The sequence below is a fragment of the Aquarana catesbeiana genome, linkage group LG10 (assembly GCF_042186555.1).
Source record: "Aquarana catesbeiana isolate 2022-GZ linkage group LG10, ASM4218655v1, whole genome shotgun sequence".
Classification (NCBI taxonomy): Eukaryota; Metazoa; Chordata; class Amphibia; order Anura; family Ranidae; genus Aquarana; species Aquarana catesbeiana.
In genome coordinates, this window is record NC_133333.1 from 235207525 (window position 1) to 235234377 (window position 26853).

The 26853-nt window shown below is 43.3% G+C and overlaps 1 protein-coding gene across 11 annotated transcripts in view; it reads right to left on the minus strand.

Annotated features, from left to right (window-relative positions):
* Window positions 1-26853, minus strand: part of MTOR (mechanistic target of rapamycin kinase) — a 182227-nt gene that overhangs the window by 51059 nt on the left and 104315 nt on the right. For 6 of the 11 annotated variants that reach the window (XM_073603449.1, XM_073603448.1, XM_073603446.1 and 3 more), the window contains 6 exons: window positions 15169-15269; window positions 14128-14243; window positions 13335-13412; window positions 13004-13111; window positions 5586-5711; window positions 2447-2629 (listed from right to left, as the gene is read on the minus strand). In XM_073603449.1, coding sequence (XP_073459550.1) covers window positions 2447-2629; window positions 5586-5711; window positions 13004-13111; window positions 13335-13412; window positions 14128-14243; window positions 15169-15269 — 712 coding nt within the window. The remainder of the gene's footprint in view (window positions 1-2446; window positions 2630-5585; window positions 5712-13003; window positions 13112-13334; window positions 13413-14127; window positions 14244-15168; window positions 15270-26853) is intronic. The other 5 variants (XM_073603454.1, XM_073603453.1, XM_073603452.1 and 2 more) reach the window with 1 other exon arrangement.

Here is a 26853-nt window from a genome sequence, read left to right on the forward strand (position 1 = left end):
CTGTAGTAAAAAACACAACGAATTCTCTGTTAAATTACCACAAAATCGCATGCGTTTCCGGTGCCATTATCGCCACCTTTTTGTCTTATTGGCACATACATATACAATATATTACCAAAAGTATTGGGACACCTGCCTTTACACGCACATGAACTTTAATGGCATCCCAGTCTTAGTCCGTAGGGTTCAATATTGAGTTGGCCCACCTTTTGCAGCTATAACAGCTTCAACTGTTCTGGGAAGCTGTTATAGCTGCATATAGTGGGCCAACTCAATGATGAACCCTACAAACTAAGACTGGGATGCTACACAAAACTGATTTTGGTTTAGAGGCACTCACAGGTCTTGCAGAGGAGGAAGATCAAAAACAGCAGTGTTTTTATTGTCAATGTTTCGAAGAAGCTCAGTCTCATCTCTCTTGAGTAAGCGAAACCTTGACAAAAATACCGCTGATTTTTATCTTCCTCCTCTGCAAGAACCGTGAGTGCCTCTGAACCAGTTTTGGATTTCTATGGATTTCTTTGTGGCTGAGCACCTGGGCATTTACTTCAGAGTGCCATGCCTACCCTTAGAAATATATAGATAAAAACCAGTCCAGGGATTGCTGCACTTAAAATCATTTATTATATGGTTCCTATAAATAGACAGGGGGGAAGGGGAAATTAAAATTAAGAAAAATTAGAAATTCAATGGATAAATCGCCTGGATACACTACAACCGAGGGGTTTGAACTCTGATTTGCAGTTGAATACATCCTTCTGGACTTGCTCCAGAGGGATATAATGTCAGTAGTATGTATGTGTGAGAGATATAGATATAGACACACACATACAGATATATACAGTGTGTGTGTGTCTGGGGGGCCATTTGATAATATATTGGGTTTCTTTTAAGGTAAAAGCTGTACATATTATGGATATTTAAATGGATGGGATGCTACCATTGGTGGTAAAAACAAATTTTATATGTGCATATTTATCTTATGGAAGTTTTCTATAATAGGATATTGCTGGAGTGCTTCCTATTTAATTTTGGAAGGGCGATTGCATCCCGTCAGACTGTCTCTCTAGGAATAGGATGAAGTTATGCAAAATTTTTTCTGACCCAATTGTTCAATGATTACCTAATTGATTCCTGGTGTGTGGAACGTGATATAAAAGATGTGAAATTATTGGTCATTATAATTTTGTTCCATCCTGAAGAAGGGTGCAAGCTTTACAGCCCGAAACTGTTGAGAAACAGAACCGGTATAATGCTATTCACTTGTATGATTATTTTTGAATAAATGATTTAAAGAGCAGCAATCCCATGACTGGTTTCTATCTATGGCCGAATGGGAAGGCCTGATTGCATGCACTAGAATAAAAATATATAATATATATAATAATAATAATAAATATATACACACACACACTTTTTTGTAAAATCAACCTAGTTTTGCATATACATTATTTTATGTTACATCCATGTCTGTAATGTGTGATAAGTGAGTAACTCTTCCAAATATTCAGGAATGGGTTGTGGTATGGATTAGTGACAAAATCAAAAAGGCATCAACATCCCTGGATAAAGAATAGATACAGGAAAGTTTATTCATGGGATTTTAACGGTGCCGCAAACACAATGGAGCCAAAAAGGTCTCGGGGTCTCTCTCTCTCTCTAGATATCTATTTATCTCTCTCTCTCTAGATATCTCTTTATCTCTTTATCTCTCTCTCTCTAGATATCTCTCTCTCTCTCCATTTATCTCTCTCTCTCTCCCCATATCTCTCTCTCTCTCCCCATATCTCTCTCTCTCTCCCCATATCTCTCTCTCTCTCCCCATATCTCTCTCTCTCTCCCCATATCTCTCTCTCTCTCCCCATATCTCTCTCTCTCTCCCCATATCTCTCTCTCTCTCCCCATATCTCTCTCTCTCTCCCCATATCTCTCTCTCTCTCCCCATATCTCTCTCTCTCCCCATATCTCTCTCTCTCTCTTTATATCTCTCTCTCTCTCTTTATATCTCTCTCTCTCTTTATATCTCTCTCTCTCTTTATATCTCTCTCTCTCTTTATATCTCTCTCTCTCTTTATATCTCTCTCTCTCTTTATATCTCTCTCTCTATTTATATCTCTCTCTAGATATCCATTTATGTCTCTCTCTCTCTATATATATATCTATTTATATCTATTTATCTCTCTCTAGATCTTATTTATATCTCTCTCTATATCTATTTATATCCCTCTCTCTCTATATCTATTTTTATCTCTCTCTCTCATCTATACATCGATCTAGATCTATACATTTTTATTTATACAGAGTTAAAATTTTTGTTGAACAAAGAGGAAAACCACTTGTCTTTTAGGTTGTGTCTCAAAGTTATTTTCTTTTCACAAAGCCTGTGTTGTGCTGTTTTCTGATCATCAGTTTCTCAATTTGGCATCCTCGGTTATTTCTACATTACCAATTTGTGCGCTTGGACTTTGTGTTCCCTCTGCGGTCGCATGGGGCCCTGTGTGTCCTCTGCAGTGCTTTGCTGGCTCCTGTCCGGAAGTACTGGGAAACTGTTCTGGGGACCGTCTAAAAAACCCCCTGAGGAAGCCCTGAGTGGCAAAACTGGTCGGGATAGACTCTTTACCGTCACCGCCTTTGTGAAAAGAAAAAAAAAATAACTTTCTGTGTGACACAACTTAAAACCGTTTGGCTCCATTGCGTTTACGGCACCGTTAAAATCCCATAAAAAAAACAAACACATACTGTTGCTATGCATTGTGACATGTCAGGAATTTATTCATGCAGTCTTGTAAGGTTACTGACCGGTCCATTTTAGCCCTCTGGTGTTTAAAACATGCATATGAAATCTTACTGAGAAAAATGACACAAGCATGTAAACAAAGTTCCCTACATGGGGCAACTAAATAATTATGACTTGTATTGGGGCTGAGCCCCATGTCTAGGAGAATAAAAGTAGATTTACTCCACCCCCGCACCATCTGCACCCCTGCAGGTTTAGGGTCCTGATGTCAAGACCAGCGCAGGAGATGCGAGGACACTGAGGGATAGTTTACTGCCGGATTGTGGTGCAGTGCCACCTGCAGGGGGAGAGGAGGATCAGGTAAGCAAAAAACTGTACCTCCTCTCCCCTATACAGAATGGGCTACTAACCTCTGCAGTCTGAGCGTAGCCCCAATGCAAGGGGATAATTGTTTAGTTGCCACCCTAGACTTTAAAGTGTTTTTTTTTTTTTTTTTTACTGCAGTCAAAAACAAAGAATAAAAAAAAAAAAAAAAAAAAAAAAAAAAAAAATAGATGAGTTTACCTTTAATTTTTTTTTAAACCCAGTTCTAAGTTCATACAAGGATCCGCAATAATATGAGCCAACGTTTTATTACTTTTTGACTAATCTCTCACTGTATGTATTGACGGCTTTAATAATAAATAATAAAGTGTTAGAGACTTAAACAGCATTTCCTGCGCAGGGCACACCCTGGGCATCTATACGATGATCCATGATGTAAGTGCCTGATTCCAACTTCTCATCTACATCCTCCCAACATAAAAACGGATCAAACGTGTCACCCGGGATCACGCCTGAAAATGCTGAATCGTTCACATTAACACATGCTTTAGATTTGAAATGAGGGAACACACAAACTCTTTGGCGATTCTTTTAAAAGGTAAATTGCAGGATACTATTTTTTTTCCAAAGGGAAAGTCTTTTTTCATCTCTCTATAGAAAGCTTGATTTAAAATGACCAGAAAGATTATCTGGCTTGCCATTGGCAACATTCAAGATTCTGGAGACTTTTCCAGGGCAGGATTCAGAAATGACAAATAAAAGGGTTGTAAACCCTCAAGGTTTTTCACCTTAATGCAACAGCCCCGCAGTGCCCCCCCCATTACTTATCTGAACCCGTCGGTTCCATCGACGGGGACGAGCACAGCAGCTCCAGCCGCTGTCTCTGGTCCTTGTTGCATAGACCGATAGCAGCAGGAGCCATTGGCTCCCGCTGCTGTCAATCCAATCCAGCCGAATCCTGCTGTCTGTATCAATGGGGGGGTTTGCAAGAGGCTGCAGATGCTGGAACATATGTTGCACCATAAAAACTGGTGAAACTTCTAACATGTTCCAAGGTGAACTTATCCTTTAAGTGTAGGGAAACCCAACATTTATTTTTCAGTAGGCTTGGCATTAGGTCTGTATACAATTTTCTTTACTAGCTGAAGGATGTCCAGCGTCACCCAGCACTTTCCTCTCCAGCCTGACTATGCCTGACCAGCCTCATTCATTCACTAGATTTTCAGTTCTTTCAACACGGAGACTCCGCATTGTACGCGGGAATTACCCAGCGTGGTCTGCATTCAAATGCAGTCTACCTAGGAATGGCTCCAGAGTGACATCCACTCATCAATGCATTTTGATATTTGCACAACTCCTCCCAAGAGTCAGTCTGCTGCTTGCATCAGGGCTGAGGATGCTAGAGAGAAGTATTGGTGGGTGCTGTGATATTTTCAGGAGGCGATGTGAAGCACCCTGCTGGCGTCTCCCATCAGACATGATCTGCCTGCATTGCAAGAGAAGCACAGAAACCCAATAATTAAATAATTGGGTCTAAAATAAGGTAATTAAGGAAAACATAAGATTTTATTTGTTAATGTCATTAGCACCTTAAAATGCTTTCTGATCAAATATAGGCTCCAAACTACTGCATAACCTAACCTCAATGCAGCAGCCATACGCAAAGCAGGTTGTGTTTAAAGCGGAACTGAAAGCACAAATACTTACCTTAATTCCAACAGTTCTTCCAGGTGCTGGTCATTGGCCATTTCGATTGGTCAGTGCCAAGTGCAGTCATCCTGGCACACTATGCATGCACAGCCCAGTGTACATTTCGCAAGGGATCAAACAGGCGTATTTTATTGCAGAAGAGACATTACACGTCTTTTCTGAAAAAAAAAAAAAAAAAAAAAAGCCTGCCGGCTCGCAATGCTCTACTCTTTACAGCTAGTTTCACTAACTGAAAAAAAAAAAAAAAAAAAACAAACAAAAAATTTCCCTGATGTCTCATTGCTGGGAACAAAAAGCAGTCTGCCATGGCCAACCAAGCAGCTTGATATACGTTCAAAGTCACCTACCCAAAACAAGCATGTATTGTATGTATGCAGTTTTGTCTTCACTGTCTGCATGCTTTTTTCAGACAGTGACTCAGAAAACGTATGGAAGCTGGAGACTGGCAAGAACCCAGAAGCACAAGAAGGTCAGCAATGGCAGCCCAAATACTTGTATCATAACCAGTTTCCTATAAAGAGAGATGGTGCCTGCATACCTAACCTGCTGGCTTACTTTACAGCATTTTATGCTCTCTCTGACAAGTGCACTTTAAGAAGTTAAATCTGTGTTGTGTACCAATGACACAAACGGCACTGATTGACAGAAAGTGCCTGTACCACCCAAAGCACTGAGAGAGTGTGGAAAAATTGAAGCTTGCTTATTTTTTAACATAGGAATGGACCCGTGTAATGACACGTTTGTGGGTAGTGCTGACTGACAGATGTAATAACAGACCGATGATACTCTGCAGATTATCAGAAGGAGCTCTCACCAAACGTCCGCTCTTGCCGCACAGGCTGGCGTACTTCAACCACGTCCTCATGTCCTCATGGGGACCGACCACCAGGGACTGGACCATCAGGATCTTCTGCCAGTCTTCCACAATTCTCTGACAGCCCTGTACCAGAAACACAAAGAATCATTTGTATTGTAGAACTGATAGACATGCTTTGTTCTAATTCTCTGTAAACAAAGTACATTGTGGTGCAATCCTCTAGTAAACTGGGAAGCGGGAGGGGAAAAAAAAAAAAAAAAAAAAAAGAAAGTCTGTGTTTAGTAGAAAAAGTGATATTAAAAGGATAGATATAAATAAAAATATTAGATATAGATAGTATCTCACAAAAGTGAGTACACCCCTCACATTTTTGTAAATATATTATATCTTTTCATGTGACAACACTGAAGAAATGACACTTTGCTACAATGTAAAGTAGTGAGTGTACAGCTTGTATAACAGTGTAAATTTTGCTGTCCCCTCAAAATAACTCAACACACAGCCATTAATGTCTAAACCGCTGGCAACAAAAGTGAGTACACCCCTAAGTGAAAATGTCCAAATTGGGCCCAATTAGCCATTTTCCCTCCCCAGTGTCATGTGACTCGTTAGTGTTACAAGGTCTCAGGTGTGAATGGGGAGCAGATGTGTTACATTTGGTGTTATCGCTGTCAACCTCTCATACTGGTCACTGGAAGTTCAACATGGCACCTCATGGCAAAGAACTCTGAGGATCTGAAAAAAAAAGAATTGTTGCTCTACATAAAGATGGCCTAGGCTATAAGAAGATTGCCGAGACCCTGAAACTGAGCTGCAGCACAGAGGCTGATGCACAGAGAAGGTTTTTTTTTTTTTAACCTTGAGCCTTTAGAACCACTTAAAGAATTGCTGGTCCTTGAGAGAAAATACAAAGTCTGCAATATAACAGATCATTCCAAGAAAACTACCTTCATGTTCCAGAGCCATGTTGTTCATTAAATGGACACTTACTCTTAAGGTAAAGCACTGTAAGAGGAGGCACTGGCATGGGGACTGCTGAATGGCAGGGGGGGGGGGTGGGCCTAGCTCTAGAAAAGGATGAGGCTCTGCTCCCAGTTTGGGCCCATCAATGGGCTGCACAGCTCCACTAAAGACAATTTAGAATAATTTTAAAATGTATTTGCAGGAATATTCCATGACTGCTTAAGCCATATTAATTATATAAACTAAACACATGTGACGTGCTCACATTGAAAGTTAACCTGTGCTTTTTTTTTTTTTCCCCATACAGGGCAAAGCAACAGGTTCACTTTATTTTCCCTTCCAGCACCACATCCTTCCTTTTCCTTCACTGCACCACAGATGCTCCATTCACGTGCTGTGAGGAAAGAAAATCGCCTTGTACAAGCTTCAGGTGGCTCATACACAGGATTATACACCCATGTGACAGTGCTGCTGCTGCTGTGAATGGCTCAGTGCTGTCACATGAAATAAATCATATGCTCCAATGAAAGCACTGGAGAGGCAGCCGAAGAAAGCCAAGTATGCTGTTGGGGAAGAGGGGCATAGCAAATCTGTTGCTTTACCGTGCATCAGACAAGCACAGTTTTGCTTTAAAATGAATTCCAGGTACCCAAGAGACCTGTAATAGTTTTACACTGCCTAATATACAGATGTTGCCCTGTATGGTGATAAGCAGGGGAGCCACTTGTGTTGTGTTATGGGTGGAAGAGACATCAGAGAAAGAATCACATCATTGTGGTTTTACTGGCAGGCACAACTGGATGGGGCCCGGGGGAGAGAAAGTGACATGATGTGTACAGAATCGTAGGCTCACCACCCCATTTACTATGCAGTCATGTAGCAAATCAGAGGAACCGGTGCTAAAAGGCAGGCTATAGATTATGTGATTTTCTTTCCTGAAATCACAGGTTGCAGGAAAGAAAAATCACTCATATTCTCCCCCCCCCCCCCCCCAACAGTGAGTGTTGATGGGGAAATCCCTTCTGTGGAGCGATTGTGCTACAGCTGCTTGCAATAATCGCATCCCGAAAATCCAACATGCTGGTTGTACCCAAGTTGATCGATGAATCGACTTGGGTACATTCAGCCTGCCCATAGATGGTTTAAAACTGGGCTGGTTCAGCAGGGACTGGCTGAGATTCAAACCACCGATAGGCCGGCTTAAAGTAGTTGTACACCCTGTACAACCACTTTTACCAACAGGTAAGCCTATATTAAGGCTTACCTGTAGGTGCTTGAAAAATCTCCTAAAACCTCCACGGTTTAGGAGATATTTACTAAAAAGACTATGTCATCGGTGCAGGAGCCCTTTAGAAAGGGCACATCGCGCCGTTTCTATTAGGGGTCATGCCGTGACTGGCGGCTCCCACACGCATGTGCGGGAGTGACGTCACGCGACTCCGGCCAGTCACAGAGCCGGAGTTCGCGGCCCCGGAAGGAAGAGGGGCGAAAATGGAAGCTCCCTGCTCGTGGGGACAATGGCGACAGCGCAGGCTTCTGTGACAGGTAAGTGACACATAATGGGCTATTAGGCGATGCTAGTAGCCCAATATGCTTTAACTTTGCAGGGAAATAAAGAGGAAGTAAAACCCAACAGGGTTTACTGCCTCTTTAACAGTCTGTTCAATGCTTTACCTATAGCTGTTACAGCCGTATATCTGGAGTGTCCCTTTAACATGCCCTGCTCCCTTGCCAACTGTTCATTTAAACCAGTTTAGAGCACATAAATAAAATAAAGGAAATCATTCTAGAAGGACACCCTGTGTGCTGTGGTTCTTCCTAGTAGTCCCTACTCCACTACAGCTCTACAGAAACACAGTAGTGACTTAGTTTGCAGTGGAGAAACCATCAGGCTGCAGTGGGGAATGCAGGCACTTGACATACCTAAAAGTGTAGAAAGCTGAAGATTACATGGCCATGCATAGCTTTGCAAGTGACTGAAGGTCAGATTCACCGATGGAGACACAGGCAAGTAATACATTTCTTTTACAGGCTGGTGTTTTTTTTTTTTAAACGACATGTTATACTTGCCTGCTCTGTGTAACGGTTTTGCACAAAGCAGCCCCAATCCTCTTCTAGGGTCCCTCCCTCCTGTCGAGTGCCCGCAGAGCATGCAGCTTGCTATGGGGACACCTGAGCCGAGGCTGTGTGTGTCCATTCAGACACAGTGTCACGGCCCCTCTCCACTCATTGGTCTACTGGATTTGATTGACAGCAGCAGGAGCCAATGCCTCCCACTGCTGTGTGTCAGCCAATCAGGAGGGAGAGCCCCTTTAGAATCACTTTAAAGAAAAGTCTAAAAGCTAAAGATAAAAAAACAAAAACAAAAACAAACACACACCCTGTAAAATAAAAGAGCGAAAAAAACAAACAAAAAAAAAAACACACACTGAGAATACCCCCCCAATCCAAGTTTTTTTTTTGTTTTTTAGCAGCTCCCTCTTTAATATTTAGAACATGTAAAAATGGGGAGATTAAAGAAAGTTGGCGCCAAAGTGGCTTCAATAGGTGTGAATGACGCCGATTCTGTACAGCTCTCCATATGGGTGATCATAGTAATAACGCGCCTTCCAGGCAGACACCGCCGGAAGGCACTGGCAAGTGCCTGCGTTTCCCCTGGCTGGGCCCAGTTTGTGCATTTCCCAGATGTTAATGTTTGCAGGACACTTGGCCAGGAAGACAGTCACTGGCCGCTAACGCTCTTCCCCTCTAGCACAAACCGTCTGCACAGAGGATGAGCATTACCTCGTGCCCAGTCTGCCTGTGCGGCCAATGTGCCAGCGCGCGTCCCGACTATCTGGCTACTGAAAGTGAGAAATACCTGCTCCCCCCACCACCTCCACACCTAATAAAGACCGCAGCAGACGCTACACTGCGCAACAGAAATGCAACTGAAAAAAAAACAAACCCTGAGGAATGTCCTGCGCGATGAAAGACTTGTAAACAGCAGTATTAATAGAAGCCTTGATCCTTGTTCCCTTCACGCCCTGTACCGTCAGGCTCTAAAATATGAGTTTCCTAACTGGTTTCCATCCTGCCATAAAAACCCTTCCGCCCATCCGCTGCCAGACTGTAAGGTGACCGAGAAGTTTTTCCCTCTGACAATATGAATGTAATAATCTGGTGCTGTATGGGGTGAAGAGCGAACAGGTGACCAAAACCTGGATTGTACAAGTTTACCTGAAAATTGGAAAAAGTCTGTCCAGGGGAAAAAGAATGCTGTGAAAATGCTGGCATTTAAAGTGTACCTGTACTAAGTTGAAACAAAGTGAAGGTATAGCCAAGTATTATAAAAAGCACAGTGCTTTGACTTAAACCTACGGCCTTTACCCTAAATACCCCAAGTATAGTATATGGCCAAAAGATTGTACACACCTGACTATCCCCACCTTCTCTATATGGCCAAAAGTTTACAGAAACCCCTGAATAGTTTGAGTTGCTGCGTTTCCAGTTAGGGGTATTGTTGATCCCATAGCATACACATTTTAGATGTTTGCACCCTTCATACTTTGTGGGAACAAGTTGGGAAAAGTTATTTTCTGTCCCAGCAGGCTTGTGTCCCTGTGCACAAAGCCAGCTCCATGAGTTTAGTTACATAGTAGGTGGGGTTGAAAAAAAAGACACAAGTCCAACCTATGTGTGTTATTATATGTCAGTATTATATTGTATATCCCTGTATGTTGTGGTCGTTTAGGTGCTTATCTAATTTTTTTAAATCTTTTTTTAAACTATCGATGCTCCCCGCTAAGACCACTGCCTGTGGAAGGGAATTCCACATCCTTGCCACTCTTACAATAAAGAACCCTCTACGTAGTTTAAGGTTAAACCTCTTTTCTTATAATTTTAATGAGTGGCCACGAGTCTTGTTTAAACTCCCTTCCGCGAAAAAGTTTTATCCCTATTGTGGGATCACCAGTACGGTATTTGTATACTGAAATCATATCCCCTCTCAAGAGTCTCTTCTCCAGAGAGAATAAGTTCAGTGCTCGCAACCTTTCCTCATAACTAATATCCTCCAGATCTTTTATTAGCCTTGTTGCCCTTCTTTGTACTTAATCCATTTCCAGTACATCCTTCCTGAGGACTGGGGCCCAGAACTGGACAGCATACTCCAGGTGTGGTCGGACCAGAGTCTTGTAGAGTGGGAGAATTATCGTTTTATCTCTGGAGTTGATCCCCTTTTTAATGCATGCCAATATTCTGTTTGCTTTGTTAGCAGCAGCTTGGCATTGCATGCCATTGCTGGTCCTATCATCTACTAGGACCCCCAGGTCCTTTTCCATCCTAGATTCCCCCAGAGGTTCTCCCCCCACTGTATAGATTGCATTCATATTTTTGCCACCCAAATGCATTATTTTACATTTTTCTACATTGAACCTCATTTGCCATGTAGTTGCCCACCCCATTAATTTGTTGAGATCTTTTTGCAAGGTTTCCACATCCTGTGGAGAAGTTTTTGAACTGCTTAGCATCGTCCGCTAATACAGAGATTGAACTGTTTACCCCATCCTCCAGGTCGTTTATGAACAAATTAAATAGGATTGGTCCCAGCACAGAACCCTGGGGGACCCCACTACCCACCCCTGACCATTCCGAGTACCCCCCATTTATCACCACCCTCTGAACTCGCCCTTGTAGCCAGTTTTCAATCCATGTACTCACCCTATGGTCCATGCCAACGGACCTTATTTTGTACAGTACACGTTTATGGGGAACTGTGTCAAATGCTTTTGCAAAATCCAGATACACCACATCTACGGCCTTCCTTTATCTGAATGGCAGCTCACTTCCTCATAGAAGGTTAAGAGATTGGTTTGGCAAGAACGATTCTTCATGAAACCATGCCGATTACTGACAATGATACCGTTCTCATTACTAAAATATTGTATATAGTCCCTTATCCCCTCCAAGAGTTTACATACTATTGATGTTAGGCTAACTGGTCTGTAATTCCCAGGGATGTATTTTGGGCCCTTTTTAAATATTGGTGCTACATTGGATTTTCTCCAATCAGCTGGTACCATTCCAGTCAGTAGACTGTCAGTAAAAATTAGGAACAATGGTCTGGCAATTACTTGACTGAGTTCCCCAAGTACCCTTGGGTGCAAGCCATCTGGTCCCGGTGATTAATGTTAAGCAGGGGTAAGCAGCAATGAAAAGTCTTGGAAACTCCAACTGGTTGGAAAACAAAAAAAACAAAAACAAAAAAAAAAAAAAAAAATCCTTTGAGTACAACCTAAAACAGCCAGCATGTTTCAGGGAATTGGGGCTCCAGCGTCCTTAGGCCTTCCTGTGATGTTATATTTGTAAGGACTGATATTTATCGGTGTGCCGTTGTGTCTGTTCCCACCCGTGTTGGTAAAGATGGTATAAAAGAAAAACATTTTAATCTCACCCCTATATATACACACACCAAATCAGCCCTAACATTATTACCACTGACAGGTAACATAACATTGACTGTCTTGTTACATTGGTATCTGAAGGTGGGTGGGAAAGATTAGGGAGCAATTGAGGTTTTAAAAGCAGAAAAAATGGCCAAGTGTAAGGATTTGAGCGACTTACAAGAGCCAAATTGCAATGGCTGGATAACCGGGTCAGAGCAACTCCAAAACGGCAGCTCTTGTGGGAAGTTCTCATGTCTGCAGTCATCAGGACCTACCAAAAGCAGACCAAGGAAGGAAAACTGGAGAACCCGCATCAGGGTCATGAGCTGCCAAGGCTCACTGATGCACATGGGGAGTGAATGCTGGCCTGTGTAGTCCAACCCAATAGAAGTGCTACTGTAGCTCAAATTGTTGAAAAGGTAAATGCTGGTTCAGTAGAAAGGTGTCAGACACACAGAGCATCACAGTTTGCTGTGTATAGAGCTGTGTAGCCCACGCTGACCAATATCCACAGCCAAAAGTGCCTACAGTGGGCACAGGAGCCTCAGGACGGGACCACAGAGCAATGGAAGGTGGTGGAATGGTCTGATGAATTCAAGAATAGTTTGAGGAACACAACAAGTGTGAGGTGTTGACTTGGCCTGCATATTCTCCAGATCTCAATCCAATTGAGCATCTGTGGAATGTACTGGAAAAAAAAAGTTTGATCCATGGAGACCCCACCTTTCAGCTTACAGGAACTGCTACTGACAGCCTGGTGCCAGACACCACAGAGTACCTTCAGAGGTCTAGTGGAGTCCATGTCGCAACAAGTTATGATGGATGGTCATAATTTTATGGCCGCTTAGGATTGGTGTGGGTGTGTGTGTATGTATATTGCAAAAAGACCCATACTGCCTATAGCAAGAGAACGGAACAGGAAGAAAAACATTGTTCTGGGAGAATATTGTAGATCAGGAGAGTATACTGGGAAAAACTGATTTTAACTAAAAAAATGATCTGGTTGTATACAGCCACGCCGCTTACCTGTAACCGATCCCACCAGGTCTGACGAATTATTTCCCTCCGCTCTGGCACCAGCTTATACTGGATCACTTCCTCCAGCTCGGACAGCATCTGGCAGGTGACCATGGCCTGAAAAGAAAGGGAGGGAATCACTCATTCCACAAGAGTAATCTACACAACTGGCTACAAACAAACTAGAGTATTTTCATTCTTCTAGAGTGGGTTCGAAAATGAAAGGCGGCATCCGATAAGTGGGCTAAGAGCGACACTGTATGTTTGTCTGAGATGAACCAAGCCCCTTTATGAAAGCATTGGAAAGACAAGCTCATAAAAAAAAAAGTTCAATAGTTACCCCGTAGGCTCGGCTGTAGCTCTCTCCAGCCATGGCTGTCAGTTCTGCATCCAGCATGTCTCTGGCTTTGTCAATACACTGCAATATAAGAAAGAGATCATTAAAATCGATGCTTCAAGCCAGACTCTAGCCAAAACTAAAAAAAAAAAAAAAAAAAAAAAAAAAAAAAAAAAGCTTTGGCTGTAATAGTGAACACTATGTCAGGTTATGAAATGAGGTTTAATTGGGAAAAAAAATGTAAAAAAAAATGCATTTGGGTGGCAAAAATATGAATGTAATCTATATACTGGGGGAGGGGGGGGGGGGTTGAAACCTCTGGGGGAATCTAGGATGGAGAAGGACCTGGGGGTCCTAGTAGAGGATAGGCTCAGCAATCGCGAGTGAATCCGGCAGGCTGGTTGTCGATCAATCAACTTGGTGCATTCAGCCTGCCCACGCATGGTTCGAATCTCGGCTGGTTCCCCGCTATCAGCACAACAGACTTAACCTATAACTGAAATATATGGGTACTCCGGTTTCCTCCCACACTCCAAAAGACATGCTAGTAGGTTAATTGGATCCTGTCCAAATTGGGCCTAATATATGTATGTATGAATGTGAGTTAGGGACATTGGATTGTAAGCTCCTTGAGGGTAGGGACTGATGTGAATCTAATATGTAAAGCACTGCGTAAATTGACGGCGCTATATAAGTACCCGAAATAAAAAATAAATATCACTTCTGGGAAGATCAAAAATTCAGCTTCATATAAAAACAAAACTTACACGGGTAAGCTCTTGAAGGGGCCACGTACCTGTTGGGCGAGTGAAAAGAGATCCTGGTGTAAGGCCAGAACAGCTCTGTAAAAAGCCCCGTCATGGGTATCTCGGGGGATTAAGCATGTGTACTCCTCCATACTATCCCAATTCTCTGAAAAAGACAAAACACAACCCCAGTCAACATGGGAGCCAGCCACTCCTGCCCCCCAAAAAAATAAAAAAATTATATATAAATATTATATGAGAGAGGGAGAGAAAGATTGGCTCTTCTAATTTTTAAAACGGTGGGCGGAACTCCTCATTAATATCACTTCAAACATATATATACATAGTATGTGTAGCTGCTGGCTTTTAATTTTTGCAGCGGTGTGCGGACCTCCGCTTTATCCAATGTATACGCATACTGCTGAATTTGTCCTGGGAACATGGGCGTCAATGACCTCAGAAGGGTAAAACACACAATCAGAAAGGTGTTGAGTCCTTTCCACACGTACAGGTCCCTCAGACAAAGCGTGCAGCGCTAAATGCATTCAGGAAGCATTTAGTAATTACTGGCATAAGGAATGCTGCAGGCCCAAACACACACCAAAAATGAGCAATAGTCTCTCTTCGAGGGGTTTTAATCTGATTTAATTTCTACCTCTTGCTGATAATTTACAAAATAATTACAGCATTGGCGACTTAGCAAACACTTTGGATGACAAATTTGAACGATGGGGCGCTGGCCCGTTTGAAAGCTACGGATAATGCGGCACCTTTTTTCAAAGTATAAGCAATTTGGAAAATGTGACGGGTGTAATCCATTACTTCTTAATTAGTGATTAGGAAGTCCAAACTTTGCAGAAAAGACGTATGAAAGAAAGAACTGCAATCTAGACAAGCAATTAGGAAATTGTATACTGGCTTGTATGTATACATTTTACAGATGGGGGTATAGAAGTGCTGGTTATGTAATCCCATTAAGCCTGGAAGTCTATTTAGTAACATGGGATCACATCAGTCACGCAGCTGTTCTACCATGATGAAAGGAGACATGACACACAGCGGTAACACGTTACATAAGCCAGAAATCTTACCTAATCCCCATGCTGCGGCTGCTGCCATCCTCGCCATCTTGTTACGGGCATCCGCGTTGACGCTGGTCCAGTTGTCGCAGCACTGTTGATGGAGCTGCCCCCTGCGAGAGAGACATAGGGATAGACATGGCATGACTCAGTGTGCATATGCAAAACTTATACACAGACAGAGATGGCAGGGATAGGATATGGTCTTTAAAGCGGCAATAAAGTCTCTTTTACAATATAACATAATGTGCCTCCCTGGAGGTTTAAGCCACAATATACTGGTATGCACCGCATACTATTACATTATGACAAACTTACCGACACACGGAGCCCTCCAGCGATGGGCTGTCAGGACTCTCCCTGGCTCTTCCATCTTCACTTCCGTCTTCGTTACGGGTTTTGGCCACCTGATTGGCTCAAGCTGATTTGACGTCACTCTGCTGCAACACGCAGAGCAGGCCGGAAATGTGGTCTGAGTTGCGCATGCATGGCTCAGATGACATTACTCGCTGACAGGCCGGGGGGAGGGGGACATGACAGAAGAGAGGGTCTCTTCTGTTATAAAAAGCCTGCCTGTCAGCGGATTTAAACAATTCTGAGTTTACTACCACTTTAATATCATACAAAACGTGTTGTGCTGTAACGTTTAGCAACCAATCACAACTGAGATTTGAACAGCTTAGAGGTAGAGCTTTAAAAAAAAAAAAAAAAAAAAAAATAGGATTTATGATTGGCTGTCAGAGGGTAGCACAGATCTTTATTCTTTGCATGACGCTTCTGATTGGCCATTAGGAGTTACTTTATACAACAACTCTGGGAATACTCCATCTCTGCTATTTGCATTATGCTATTAATTAAAAAGCAAAGCTCCACTTTTACAGACACCAAAATATCACTGATCCATAAGTCATATTGTAATGCTGTCAAATTCTACCTTTTCATTACAAATCTGCAGCCACTGAGGTTTTCTAAAATTGGTTGAAAATTTGCATCCCTACAACCATTTTACAGCACATGCCCAGAATACCAATCCCAGCTCACGTGTTTGGCACACACAAGTTCCCAGACATGTGTACAGAGTGTAAAGTCAAATTATAGTCATCCTCTGCAACACAAGATTGTGCCCCGCTACCGTACATGAGGCCCAACAGTAGTGTGTAAATCATAATACTTGCTGAAATGAATTACATATATTTTAGCACATCAAACCATTCACACATGCATACATTTGTTTTTTCTAAAATAAAAAAACAAACATGTTATATTGACTTGTTACATGCAATAGTTTTGCTTTTGTAAAGCAGCCCGGATGCTTTTCTTCTGGGGTCACCTGCCGGCGCTCCAGGCCCCGCCTCTTTGGCAAGTGCCCCAAAGGAAAGCAGCTTTCCATGGGGCACCCGTGCGTGCTCGCTCCTGAGCCACCCTGTCCCTCAACACAGCATTTAAACAGCAGCGGGAGCCAATGGCTCCTGCTGCCATCAATCTGCCCAATGAGGAGGAAGAGAGGCAAAGCATTGCACTCGTGCACGTCGCTGGATCGAATTGGCCTCGGTAAAAAAAAGTGGCAGGGGGATGCTGCAGCACAGGTGTTTTTTCACCTTAATGCATTAAAGTGGTAGTAAAACGCTTTTTTTTCTTTTTGTACTCTGCAAGGTAAAGGCATAATGTGCTAGTATGCACATTATGGTAAACTTGCCTTAAAACAAAGCCATCAAGTGCCGCGCTGTCACCGCTGCATGCGCTCCCATCTTCACCCGGTCTTCCTGCTGGGTTTACGGACTCGGGCTGTGCGACTGCCCAGGTAGCTGTTCCTACAAAGCGCATGTGCCAGTGATATCACTGGCTGCATGTACAGTAAATATCTCCTAAATGGCCCACATATAGGAGATACTTACACTACCGATAGGTAGGCCTTATTATAGGCTTACCTATAGGTAAAAGTCAGAGATGGGAGTGTACTCCCCACTTTAAAGGTGGAAAACCTTTAAGGGGTTGTAAAGGCAGAAGGTTTTTGATCTTAGACTCCATTCATACATACCATTAGATTTTCTGTAGATATTTGTCTTCAGATTTACCAAAACCATGTAGTGCAAGGGCCTGCCTGATTGCATACAAATTGAAACTCTTAAAGTGGTTGTACACCCTGTACAACCACTTTTACCTACAGGTAAGCCTATATTAAGGTTTACCTGTAGGTGCTTGAAATATCTCCTAAAACTCCACGGTTTAGGAGATATTTACTAAAAAGCCGAGCGCCAATGACTACGGCGCAGGCGCACTTTAGAAAGGGAACATCGTGCCGTTTCTAATAGGGGTCATGCCGTCACTGGCGGCTTCCGCGCGCATGTGACGCCGGCCAGTCACAGAGCCGGAGTTCGCGGCCCCCGGAAGAAAGAGGGGCGAAAATGGATGCTCTCTGCTAGTGGGGACAGCAGTGACATAGCAGGCTTCAGTTTCAGGTAAGTGACACACAATGTGCTAGTATGCGGTGCATAGTAGATTATGCTTTACCTTTACAGGGAAATAAAGGGAGGAAGTAAAACCCACCAGTGTTTACTTCCTCTTTAAGGTTTGCCCTCATTATATGGTTTTGGTAAATCTGAAGACAAAAATCTGCAGAAAGTCTGTTAGTGTGTACAGGGCCTTAATGCTCTATGCATTAAGATAAAAAGCCTTCTGTGTGCAGCAGCCTCCCCTAATACTTACCTGAGGTCCCGCGATGTCCACGAGTGTCTCAGCTGCCCAGATTCTTATTCCTGATTGGCTGTAACAGCAGCGGCGCCATTGGCTCCCGTTGCTGTCAAAAGTCAGCTAGCCAATCAGGGGAGAGCGGGGGCAGGGATTCGTGTCTGAATGGACACGAAGCTGTGACTCAGCTCTGGTGCCCCCATAGCAAACTGCTTGCTGTGGGGGCACTGAACAGGAGGGAGGGGCCAGGCACACAGAAGAGGAGGATCTGGGTTGCTCTGTGCAAATCCACTGCAAAAGAGCAGGTAAGTAGAACATGTTTTTTTCCTATGAAAATAACAAAAACGAGACTTTACAATCACTTTCAGTCTTTAGAACCACTAGAAGCAGTTTGCCTGGTGTTCCTTTTTAAGAACTTGTACGGGCATATAGAAACAAGACTGTTAATAAATTCTTTGCACAAGTGTCTGATTTACTGCCCCGCCTTACAAAACGCCAATTTGTCAGAGAGATGGATTTAAACTTTAATACGTCTGAAAATACAAAAAGTCCCGTCTGTCCTAGAAAGAGAGCGGCTTTATTAAGCACAGAAGCGGCTCTTTACTACGTGACGTGGATCCAAAACATTGACACCTGCTTCGGATTTACGGCATGAACAATATTGCAGCCATTCCTAAAATGTTATTATAGCAATTTTCCCGTCATAACATGGAAAACAAAATAATCACTGACTAATCGCCGAAATCTGCCACGGTAATCTGACAGGTTCTGGTCCTACTGGAAAGGGGGACAAATAAAAGGGGAGGAAAAGAAAAAAAAAAAAACATAACATTCTTTATTTTGAGTCAATATATTTTTCTTGGCTGCTCCTGCGAATGTACTCTCCAGTTTAATGGACTGGGCTGCGAGTTAAGCGCTGGATGTTGCCATGGCAGTTCCATTAACAATGAGTTTGCGTTAGATCCTATGTCAACATTCCGGCTGACTCTATCGAGCAAGTATGCGCCTATACGCCATCGCACTTACATTTCCCCCCTCTCGTGTCTTAATTGCCGAATCCGTGGTGAAAATGTGCTAAACTTGTTTAGGCTGGAGAGGATCTGATGGTAAATGTCATTTTCGCAGACTTTGTGAAGGCAGGCTACGTCCTGCTCAAAATATGTACATTTTCCTTCTTATGTAAGGATTATGCCAAATGTTAAATCCAGTCAGAACAGCTCCGGTAAACTTATATAACATTAGGTTATACAGGGCTGGTCCTTACCCTTAGAGACTCCATCTACACAAATACAGTTTAACCAGTTTATGACCAAAACTGGTCAGAATTTCTACAATCAATCATCCGAGGAGGCAGCCCGTGGGATCTCGTGCATGCGCAGAAATGGCGTAGGGTCTCTGCCAGTTTACTGTCAAGGTCCCCCGGAGTGTCTGCACATGCGCAGGGGGTGTGGTGCATACACAAACATGCCAGGTGGTCTGCCAGGTCTACAGGATCTCCTCAGCATGTCCGAGTAAGCGTCAGATCTGAATTCAAGATGGCGGCGCTGGAGAGCAGCATCGCAGGCAGTCAAGTATGGTCCTGTTTTCCCTACAACCAAGACCATGCTGGACTCCATGGACTAGTACAGGGGTCTCCAAACTTCCTAAACAAGGGGCCAGTTTACGGGTCCAGACTGTGGTTAGAGGGAGTAGAAAATGTCCCAGTGTCAGTAGAAGTAAACAATGCCAGTGAGAGAAATAAATACCCCATCATTGGTGCCAGTGGAAGGAATAGTGTCCCATCATTGGTGCCAGTGGAAGGAATAGTGCCTCATTGTTGGTGTCAGGCATTATGCCCCTATTGGTGTGCTAGTGGGAGGAAGTGTCCCATCGTTGGTATCAGTGGGAGGAAGTGTCCCATCATTAGTATCAGTGGGAGGAATAGTGCCCCATCATTGGTATCAGTGGGAGGAACAGTGCCCCATCATTGGTATCAGTGGGAGGAAGTGTCCCATCATTCGTATCAGTGGGAGGAATAGTGCCCCATCATTGGTATCAGTGGGAGGAACAGTGCCCCATCATTGGTATCAGTGGGAGGAACAGTGCCCCATCATTGGTATCAGTGGGAGGAACAGTGCCCCATGGGCCAGATAAAGGCAATCAAAGCAATCTGGAGTTTGAAGACCACTGGACTAGTATGTTTGTCTTAGTTTTATACAGGGACAACTTTCAGGACTAAACATTTTATTTTTGATCGTGAGGAGGGATGGGGGAGTTCTGCTTTAATATATTAACCTCTTAGCGCCGATGGCAGGCAAATATGGGGCTGGGCCTTAGCGCTGTGCGGCTGCATATTTGCATGCAATAGCGCCAACAGTGCTGTGTCGAGAGTGCGCGCCCCGCCACAGTGACCGGCGGCTCATGGAAAGTTTGCAATTGGGACTTTTCCAATCATGTGACTGCCACGACAGCCAATCACCGCAGTCAAGTGACCATAAGCCACACTCTGCCTCCTGGCATAGCAAACCTCTTAAAGGGCAGGGCAAGGTCATTTTTAAGCCCTAGTTCACACCAGTGCTACTTCAGTACGATTTCGAAGCAGCAGACAAGTGCAATTTGGATCGCCGATTTCATTGTGGCTTAAGACTTAACAGACAGATGTCAGTGCAATTTGCAATGAAGTCATAGAAAAGAGTAGTGCAGGTACCTTTTTCAACGTGGCTACAGCGATTTGTACGATTCTATTGCTGAAAATAGGGTGCGAATTCTCAGGCAATTTTGAAGTGTCAAATCGTATTGATGCGAACAAGGGCTAAATAAAACAATTCTATTTTTGTTTACATACCTTATCTGAGACCCAGTGTTTGTGCTTCTATATGCAAAGCAGGCAGATCATGGCTGGTGGAAGGAGCTAGCAGAGTTCTGTACATAGCTTCCGAAAAACATTGTAGCACCCTGCCTCTGCACTCAAGAGCCCTCAGCCCTGATACAAGCAGTGGGTTGTTTAGGAAGGGTTGTGCAAACCGCAAAATGTCTTGATGGGTAGATGTAAATGTGGCCTGAAGGAGTGGGAGTTTCTAAACAAACTGTATTGGCATGCAGACCGCCCTGGGTAACACCCACATGTAACAGGGAGTCTCCATGATTGAAAGAATGGAAATCCAAAAATGAAAGATGAGCTAGGAATAGTCAAGACTGGGGAGGAAAGGGCTAGGTGCTGCTTGGCATCCACCAGCCAGGAATTGTGTCAGGTTCTGACTTGCTGCAGCTGCCAATGTACATTGTGAGAAGACCACAGTGTGATCAGAGAAAGCAAATTCAGTCCAGGAGAGGAGACGATTCAACTAAGCAAGATTGAAGGGAAGGCTGGAGGTCAGATTCAAGAACATTCCCAAAACCACCTCCCTCCACCCCGCTCAGTTTTTATTAGGGAGTATTCAGCAGGGTGCAAGATACCTACATTCTGTGGTTGCAGGCTTCATTCATAAACAGCTGCATCATAATTGCTTGAGTGTTGATGCGTAGATCAAGGGCTTGTCCGTTGATCTTCACCCATTAAATCTAGCAGCCTTACAAGGGTTAAAAAATGCTTTTTAAAGTGGTTGTAAGCCCACTTTGAAAAAAAAACAAAAAAAAAAAAAAAACTAACACCTGCAAGACAAAGGCATAATGAGCTAGTATGCATAGCATACTAGCTCATTATGAATTACCTGAGATCGAAGCCCTTGCTGCAGTGCCCATACACAGCACCAGCTGGCGACACCACTCCCGGGGGTTACTTCCGGGTATTGCGGCTCCGACGCTGTGATTTGCTGTGCATGCGCGTGGTAACGGTACACTCACTGAAGCAACGGCACATACGTGCCATCGCTTCAGTTTGTGTCAGTGCGCATGTGCTGATGACGTCGGCACAAGTAAATACAGGGGATATCTCCTGAACTGTGCAGGTTTAGGAGATATCCTGGTAAGCCTTAATTTAGGCTTACCTGTAGCACAAAGTGGTCTGTAAGGGTTTACAACCACTTTAATGCTTGTTTTTGCCAAGTAGTCCCTTATTTGCACTAATTAAAGTGTACGTATACCCAAAACTATATTGTATTAGTTAATGGTAAACACTTGCCAAGCTTTTATCACTGTCCGTATCTCTGCTGGATAGATTGTCCTGGTGACTACTGTTATTGGGACAGAAAATGAGGGGGACTTCCTGTTGTATATAGGAAGTGGAAGGAAAAAAACTCCCCAACAGGACACAGACAGTAAAAGTAGACCTATGGAAAATTCAGGATTTTCTCTCACTTTCAAGTCCAGGTGGACAATGGTTCGAATCCAGTAAGGCTCTTAAATTGCCCAACAGCATTTGGCTCGCTGGTTGCACCCAATGAAACTCAATAGGCAGGTTGGACCGCCAGTGGCGCCTGTTAAACTCTGCGCTCCCCAGTTAAAAATGGCGCAGCAAAGGAATTGAAGCCGCTGATGTTTACTGTCCTGTCCAGCTGTATTGTTGCAATTCAGCTGGGTGGCTCAGTCGCCTGTTTTTACCGCCTTACTGTGTGATAAGGCCCTTACAGGCAAAGAGAAGAATTGCACAAACTTCAGCTGCCTGTATTTACAAAATGATTGTTTTTTTTTTTTCCCATTCTAGACATATCAAAAATCAATCGGTTACTAAAGTTAAAAAAATTCTTGTAAGACAGAATACAACTTTGGCAGTGATGTAATTTATTGTAATGTACAGTATTCATTGATTTCCGAGCATGTGTGGTCTTTGGTCACACAATTTTCTTCATAGAAACACTATACTAATTACACGAAAATGGTTTGTTCCGATATTGTACAAGAGAAATTCTCATGCTCGTCCCTTTGGATATTTTCTCATGAACGGTCATGATTGGCTCTCGAAAATTGAGTACTAAATAGGTTCTTGGACGATCGTTCCAAATGCACTACTCTCATGTGAAGGGGCCTTTATATCCTTAGTGTGATTCACTTTTAACATGTTTACCTTAAGATTACATAAACTTCCCCTGAAAGGTTCTCTGCTGATGCTGCGAATCTGCAACAGACAATCATGCCATTTTCTATCTGCATTCCTAGGAGATCTTAGAGATGGAGACTTTCAGTAATGGGGCTTTATGCATACCAGACTACAGAATGACAGCAATTGAAAAGTACAGGAGGAAACTGTCAGGTTCGTTCGTGCTTTTGTGAGATTTTTCCACTGATGAGGAAAAGAGTATGGAGAGTTTGTGATTTTAGCAAGATATTTAGGAATGTATGGAGTGAAAGCAATTCCAGACTTCAGCTTCTATATTCCCCAGAATGACGCCCTGATACAGGAGACCTCAGGTGACTCGTATACCTCTAAATTACTGACCATATGGCCTATAGTTAGTAATGCAATCAGACAGACTTGGAGGAGGAAACAATATCTGATGTGTTACAAGATGACAATAAGGGATCAGTAAAGCAGGGAGAATGCACACCCCTTTCCAGGAATGCATGGGCTGATGTAATACTCAAGAGAACCAGGCTTATTTCTATAACAGAAACAAGGGATATGATGAAGGCTAAAGCTTACAAAAATGGCTGATAGACCCAAGTTACACCACAAGTCGGTCCCCAACCAGCAGCTCGGGAGCCACATATGGCCTTGGAAACCTTAGATGTGATGCCCAAGTAGGCAAATCTAACTTACCTTATTTTTTGATAAAAACTTTAATACAAATAATTAAGGGCAAAACTCTTTTGGCCCTACTTCTACGGGTCACAAGAATGCACATAGTTCTACTCTCCTGTGATTGATATTCAGCCGACAGCCGACTAAAGTCCATTGTTGGCTGAGGTCATTCAGCCGGTATAGACTCTGTAGGAATTCCAACTTTAAAGGGGTTCTAAAAGCTCAAGGTTTGTCTTATTGCATTCTAGGGAAAGCTGTACATGTTGCGGCCGCAATGCTGTGCTTCGTGACAAATAGCATATCGCATTTGGCAGGCGTTGCCACCAAACGGGACCAATGCAAATATATGTGGTGGCGCAGTAGTGTGGCATTTACTGGGTTAAATCAGGAGGTGAGGAAGGGACATAATGCCCCCTCACCGCTTGTCAAATGCCCTCTGAAGGGCCATCCAATGTGGATCATTCTGCACATATTAACAAAGCTGTTAGGCAGCTGTCCTAGGTGTGGTGACCGAAGGCTGGCTGTTTTCACGGGATGGGATTAGGTGTCAAAGAAAGAGGCCAAAAGCGGAATATATAAAAGTCCAGATTTTGTTTTTAGACGTTTGTTCTAAAAATTGAATGCGTTTTGGGGGTTCAAAGGGTCCTTCTACATCAGGGCTTGTTTGAAGAGTGTACTAGACTGATAAAATTGGAAGGATCCTGCCGGTCAAGCACTACATCTTATTTAACCACTTGCCACCAGCTAACAGATTTATTGCTAGCAGGCAGCAGCTGGAAGCTCAGCGATGTACCTGTCTGTTGCTGAGCACATGTGCGCACCGGCGCAAACATGGTGGACACTGATCTGTATCTAACCCCTATGAGCAGCTGGAGTATCATGTGATCGCTATGACCATTCATAGCAATCACATGATTACAATGTAAGCAAAATTGTCATTAGTGACAGTTTGCTTACTATTGTGATGCTGTGAAGTTAAGGGGGATGGCAGTGCTTGTGTGCAGTAATGTTTGCACTGCTCGGAACGGTGCTAGAAGGGGGGGGCGGGGGACTCACACACAGAGCTGACCGACAGGGAGGGGGAGAGGATAGGAGGAGGACACAGGAGAACATAAACAGCATACAGTATATATTACATGTAATCCTAGCAGAGGGGCTGGCAGAGATTGTGTGCACTGCCTTAACCCCTTTAAGGATTTGCCTTTACTGGAATTAAGGGGCCAGGCCCAACCCCACACCACAATCTCCCCTCTACCAAATGATTTCGAAGGGTGGCCCAATACTTTTGGCAATATAGTGTAGATGAAGTATGGGGTGGAGGAACTTGACTGGCCTGCACAGAGTCCTGATCTTATCCCTTCTCGTTCACATCAGTGCCTGACCTCACAAATGCGCTTCTGGAAGAATGGTCAAACATTCCCATAGACACACTCCTAAACCTTGTGGACAGCCTTCCCAGAAGAGCTGAAGCTGTTATAGCTGTAAAGGGTGGGCCAACTCAATATTGAACCCGACTAAGACTGGGATGCCATTAAAGTTCATGTGCGTGTAAAGGCAGGCGTCCCAATACTTTTGGCAATATAGTGTATGTGTGCTACATAATAGAATAATGGATTAAAGGATTTTTAAAAAAATTGATTTCATATGCATCCCCGGGGCAGGATACCAAGCATCTACAGTCCTAAACTAAGCGCTACATCCTAAATTAATGAACTATAGAATGTTTTTTTATGGATTTAAAAATGTATCCCTAATAAATGAACGAAGGAGGTCTTTTTTTTCCCCCCCTGACGTGGAGCACAAGGATACCAAGTACCGGTATGTGTGCTACACAATATGGTTACCCTTCTGTTTAATCAAAGCAAATATACAAAGTACAAATAAAAACAAAAAACATTGCTGTACAGTCTTCAAACATTCCCAGGGAAGAGTAAAAAGTGAATATTTGTCTCACATGGTACTAGTTTCCGCAGCTTAAATAAGCTTAATAATGTCCTCTTTATCTGGGTCTCTTTGGGAGTACATGGGTAATCTCCGCAGACATGGAGAGAGAGGAGATACAAAGAGACACACATGTCAGTATTTACCGAGTGTTTATGTTCACAGCGGTGTCCGTGACCTGTGCGGCCCACCCACACAGACTGTGCTGAATATTACCGTTATTTACACTTCACTCAGAGGACAAAACTCGGGTTATTAAATGGTGGAGGGGGCAACATGGCATGGCCATTCTGAAATGTTTACAGATCCTGCAGAGTATTTCCACTCAAGTCATTGTACTACAGGGAGGTGGGTATAGTTCACCCAACCAGTACAAGTGCAATTTGCAAACCCCTAACTGCCTTTAGATTCTAAAAAAAAAAAAAAATATCAATATATTAACCACTTGCCGACCAGCCACCGTCATACTGCGGCAGGTCGGCACAATCCCGCGAACTGTCCTAGCTGTACGTCAGTCCCATTAAAAACGGGATACCAGATGCTCGGGGGTGCTGATGCTCATGACCGGCGGTCGCGATGACCGCCAGCCACGAGTGGCAGAACAGGGACTTGTGTGTGTAAACACACGCATCCCAATTCTGGGAGGAGAGCGAGATCGTGATTTCCTACGAGCTGGGAACCACGATCTGTCATCTCCCACGCTAGTCAGTCCCCTCCCCCACAGTTATAACACACACAGGGAACACAGTTAACCCCTTGATCACCCCCTAGTGCTAACCCCTTCCCTGCCAGTGACATTTATACAGTAATCAGTGCACTTTTATAGCGCTGATCGCTATACAATTGTCAATCAACCCAAAAATGTGTCAAGTGTCCGTCATAACGTTGCAGTCTCGATAAGAATCGCTGATCATTGCCATTACTAGTAAGAAAAAAATTATAAGAATGGCATAACTATCCCATATTTTGTAGACACAACTTCTGCGCAAAACAGTCAATATACGCTTTTTGCGATTTTTATTACCAAAAATATGAAGAATACATATCGGCCTAAACTGAAAAAAAAAAAAAAAAAAAAGTAGCTTTTTTTAAAAAAAAAAATTGGGGCCATTTATTACAGCAAAATGTACAAAATAGTGTTTTTCAAAAATGACTTTTTTTAGAACGCAAAAAATAAAAACCGCAGAGATTATGAAATAGCACCAAAAAAAGCTCCATTGGTGGGAAAAAAAAAAAAAAAAAACGTCAATTTTGTTTGGGTACAGCGTCGCACGACCTTGCAATTGTCAGTTAAAGCGACGCAGTGCCACATCGCAAAAAATGGCCTGGTCATTGAGCAGCCAAATTTCTTCCGGGGCTGAAGTGGTTAAAAGTCAGCAGCTACAGTATGTGTGTTCAGCTGTTACCTGTGA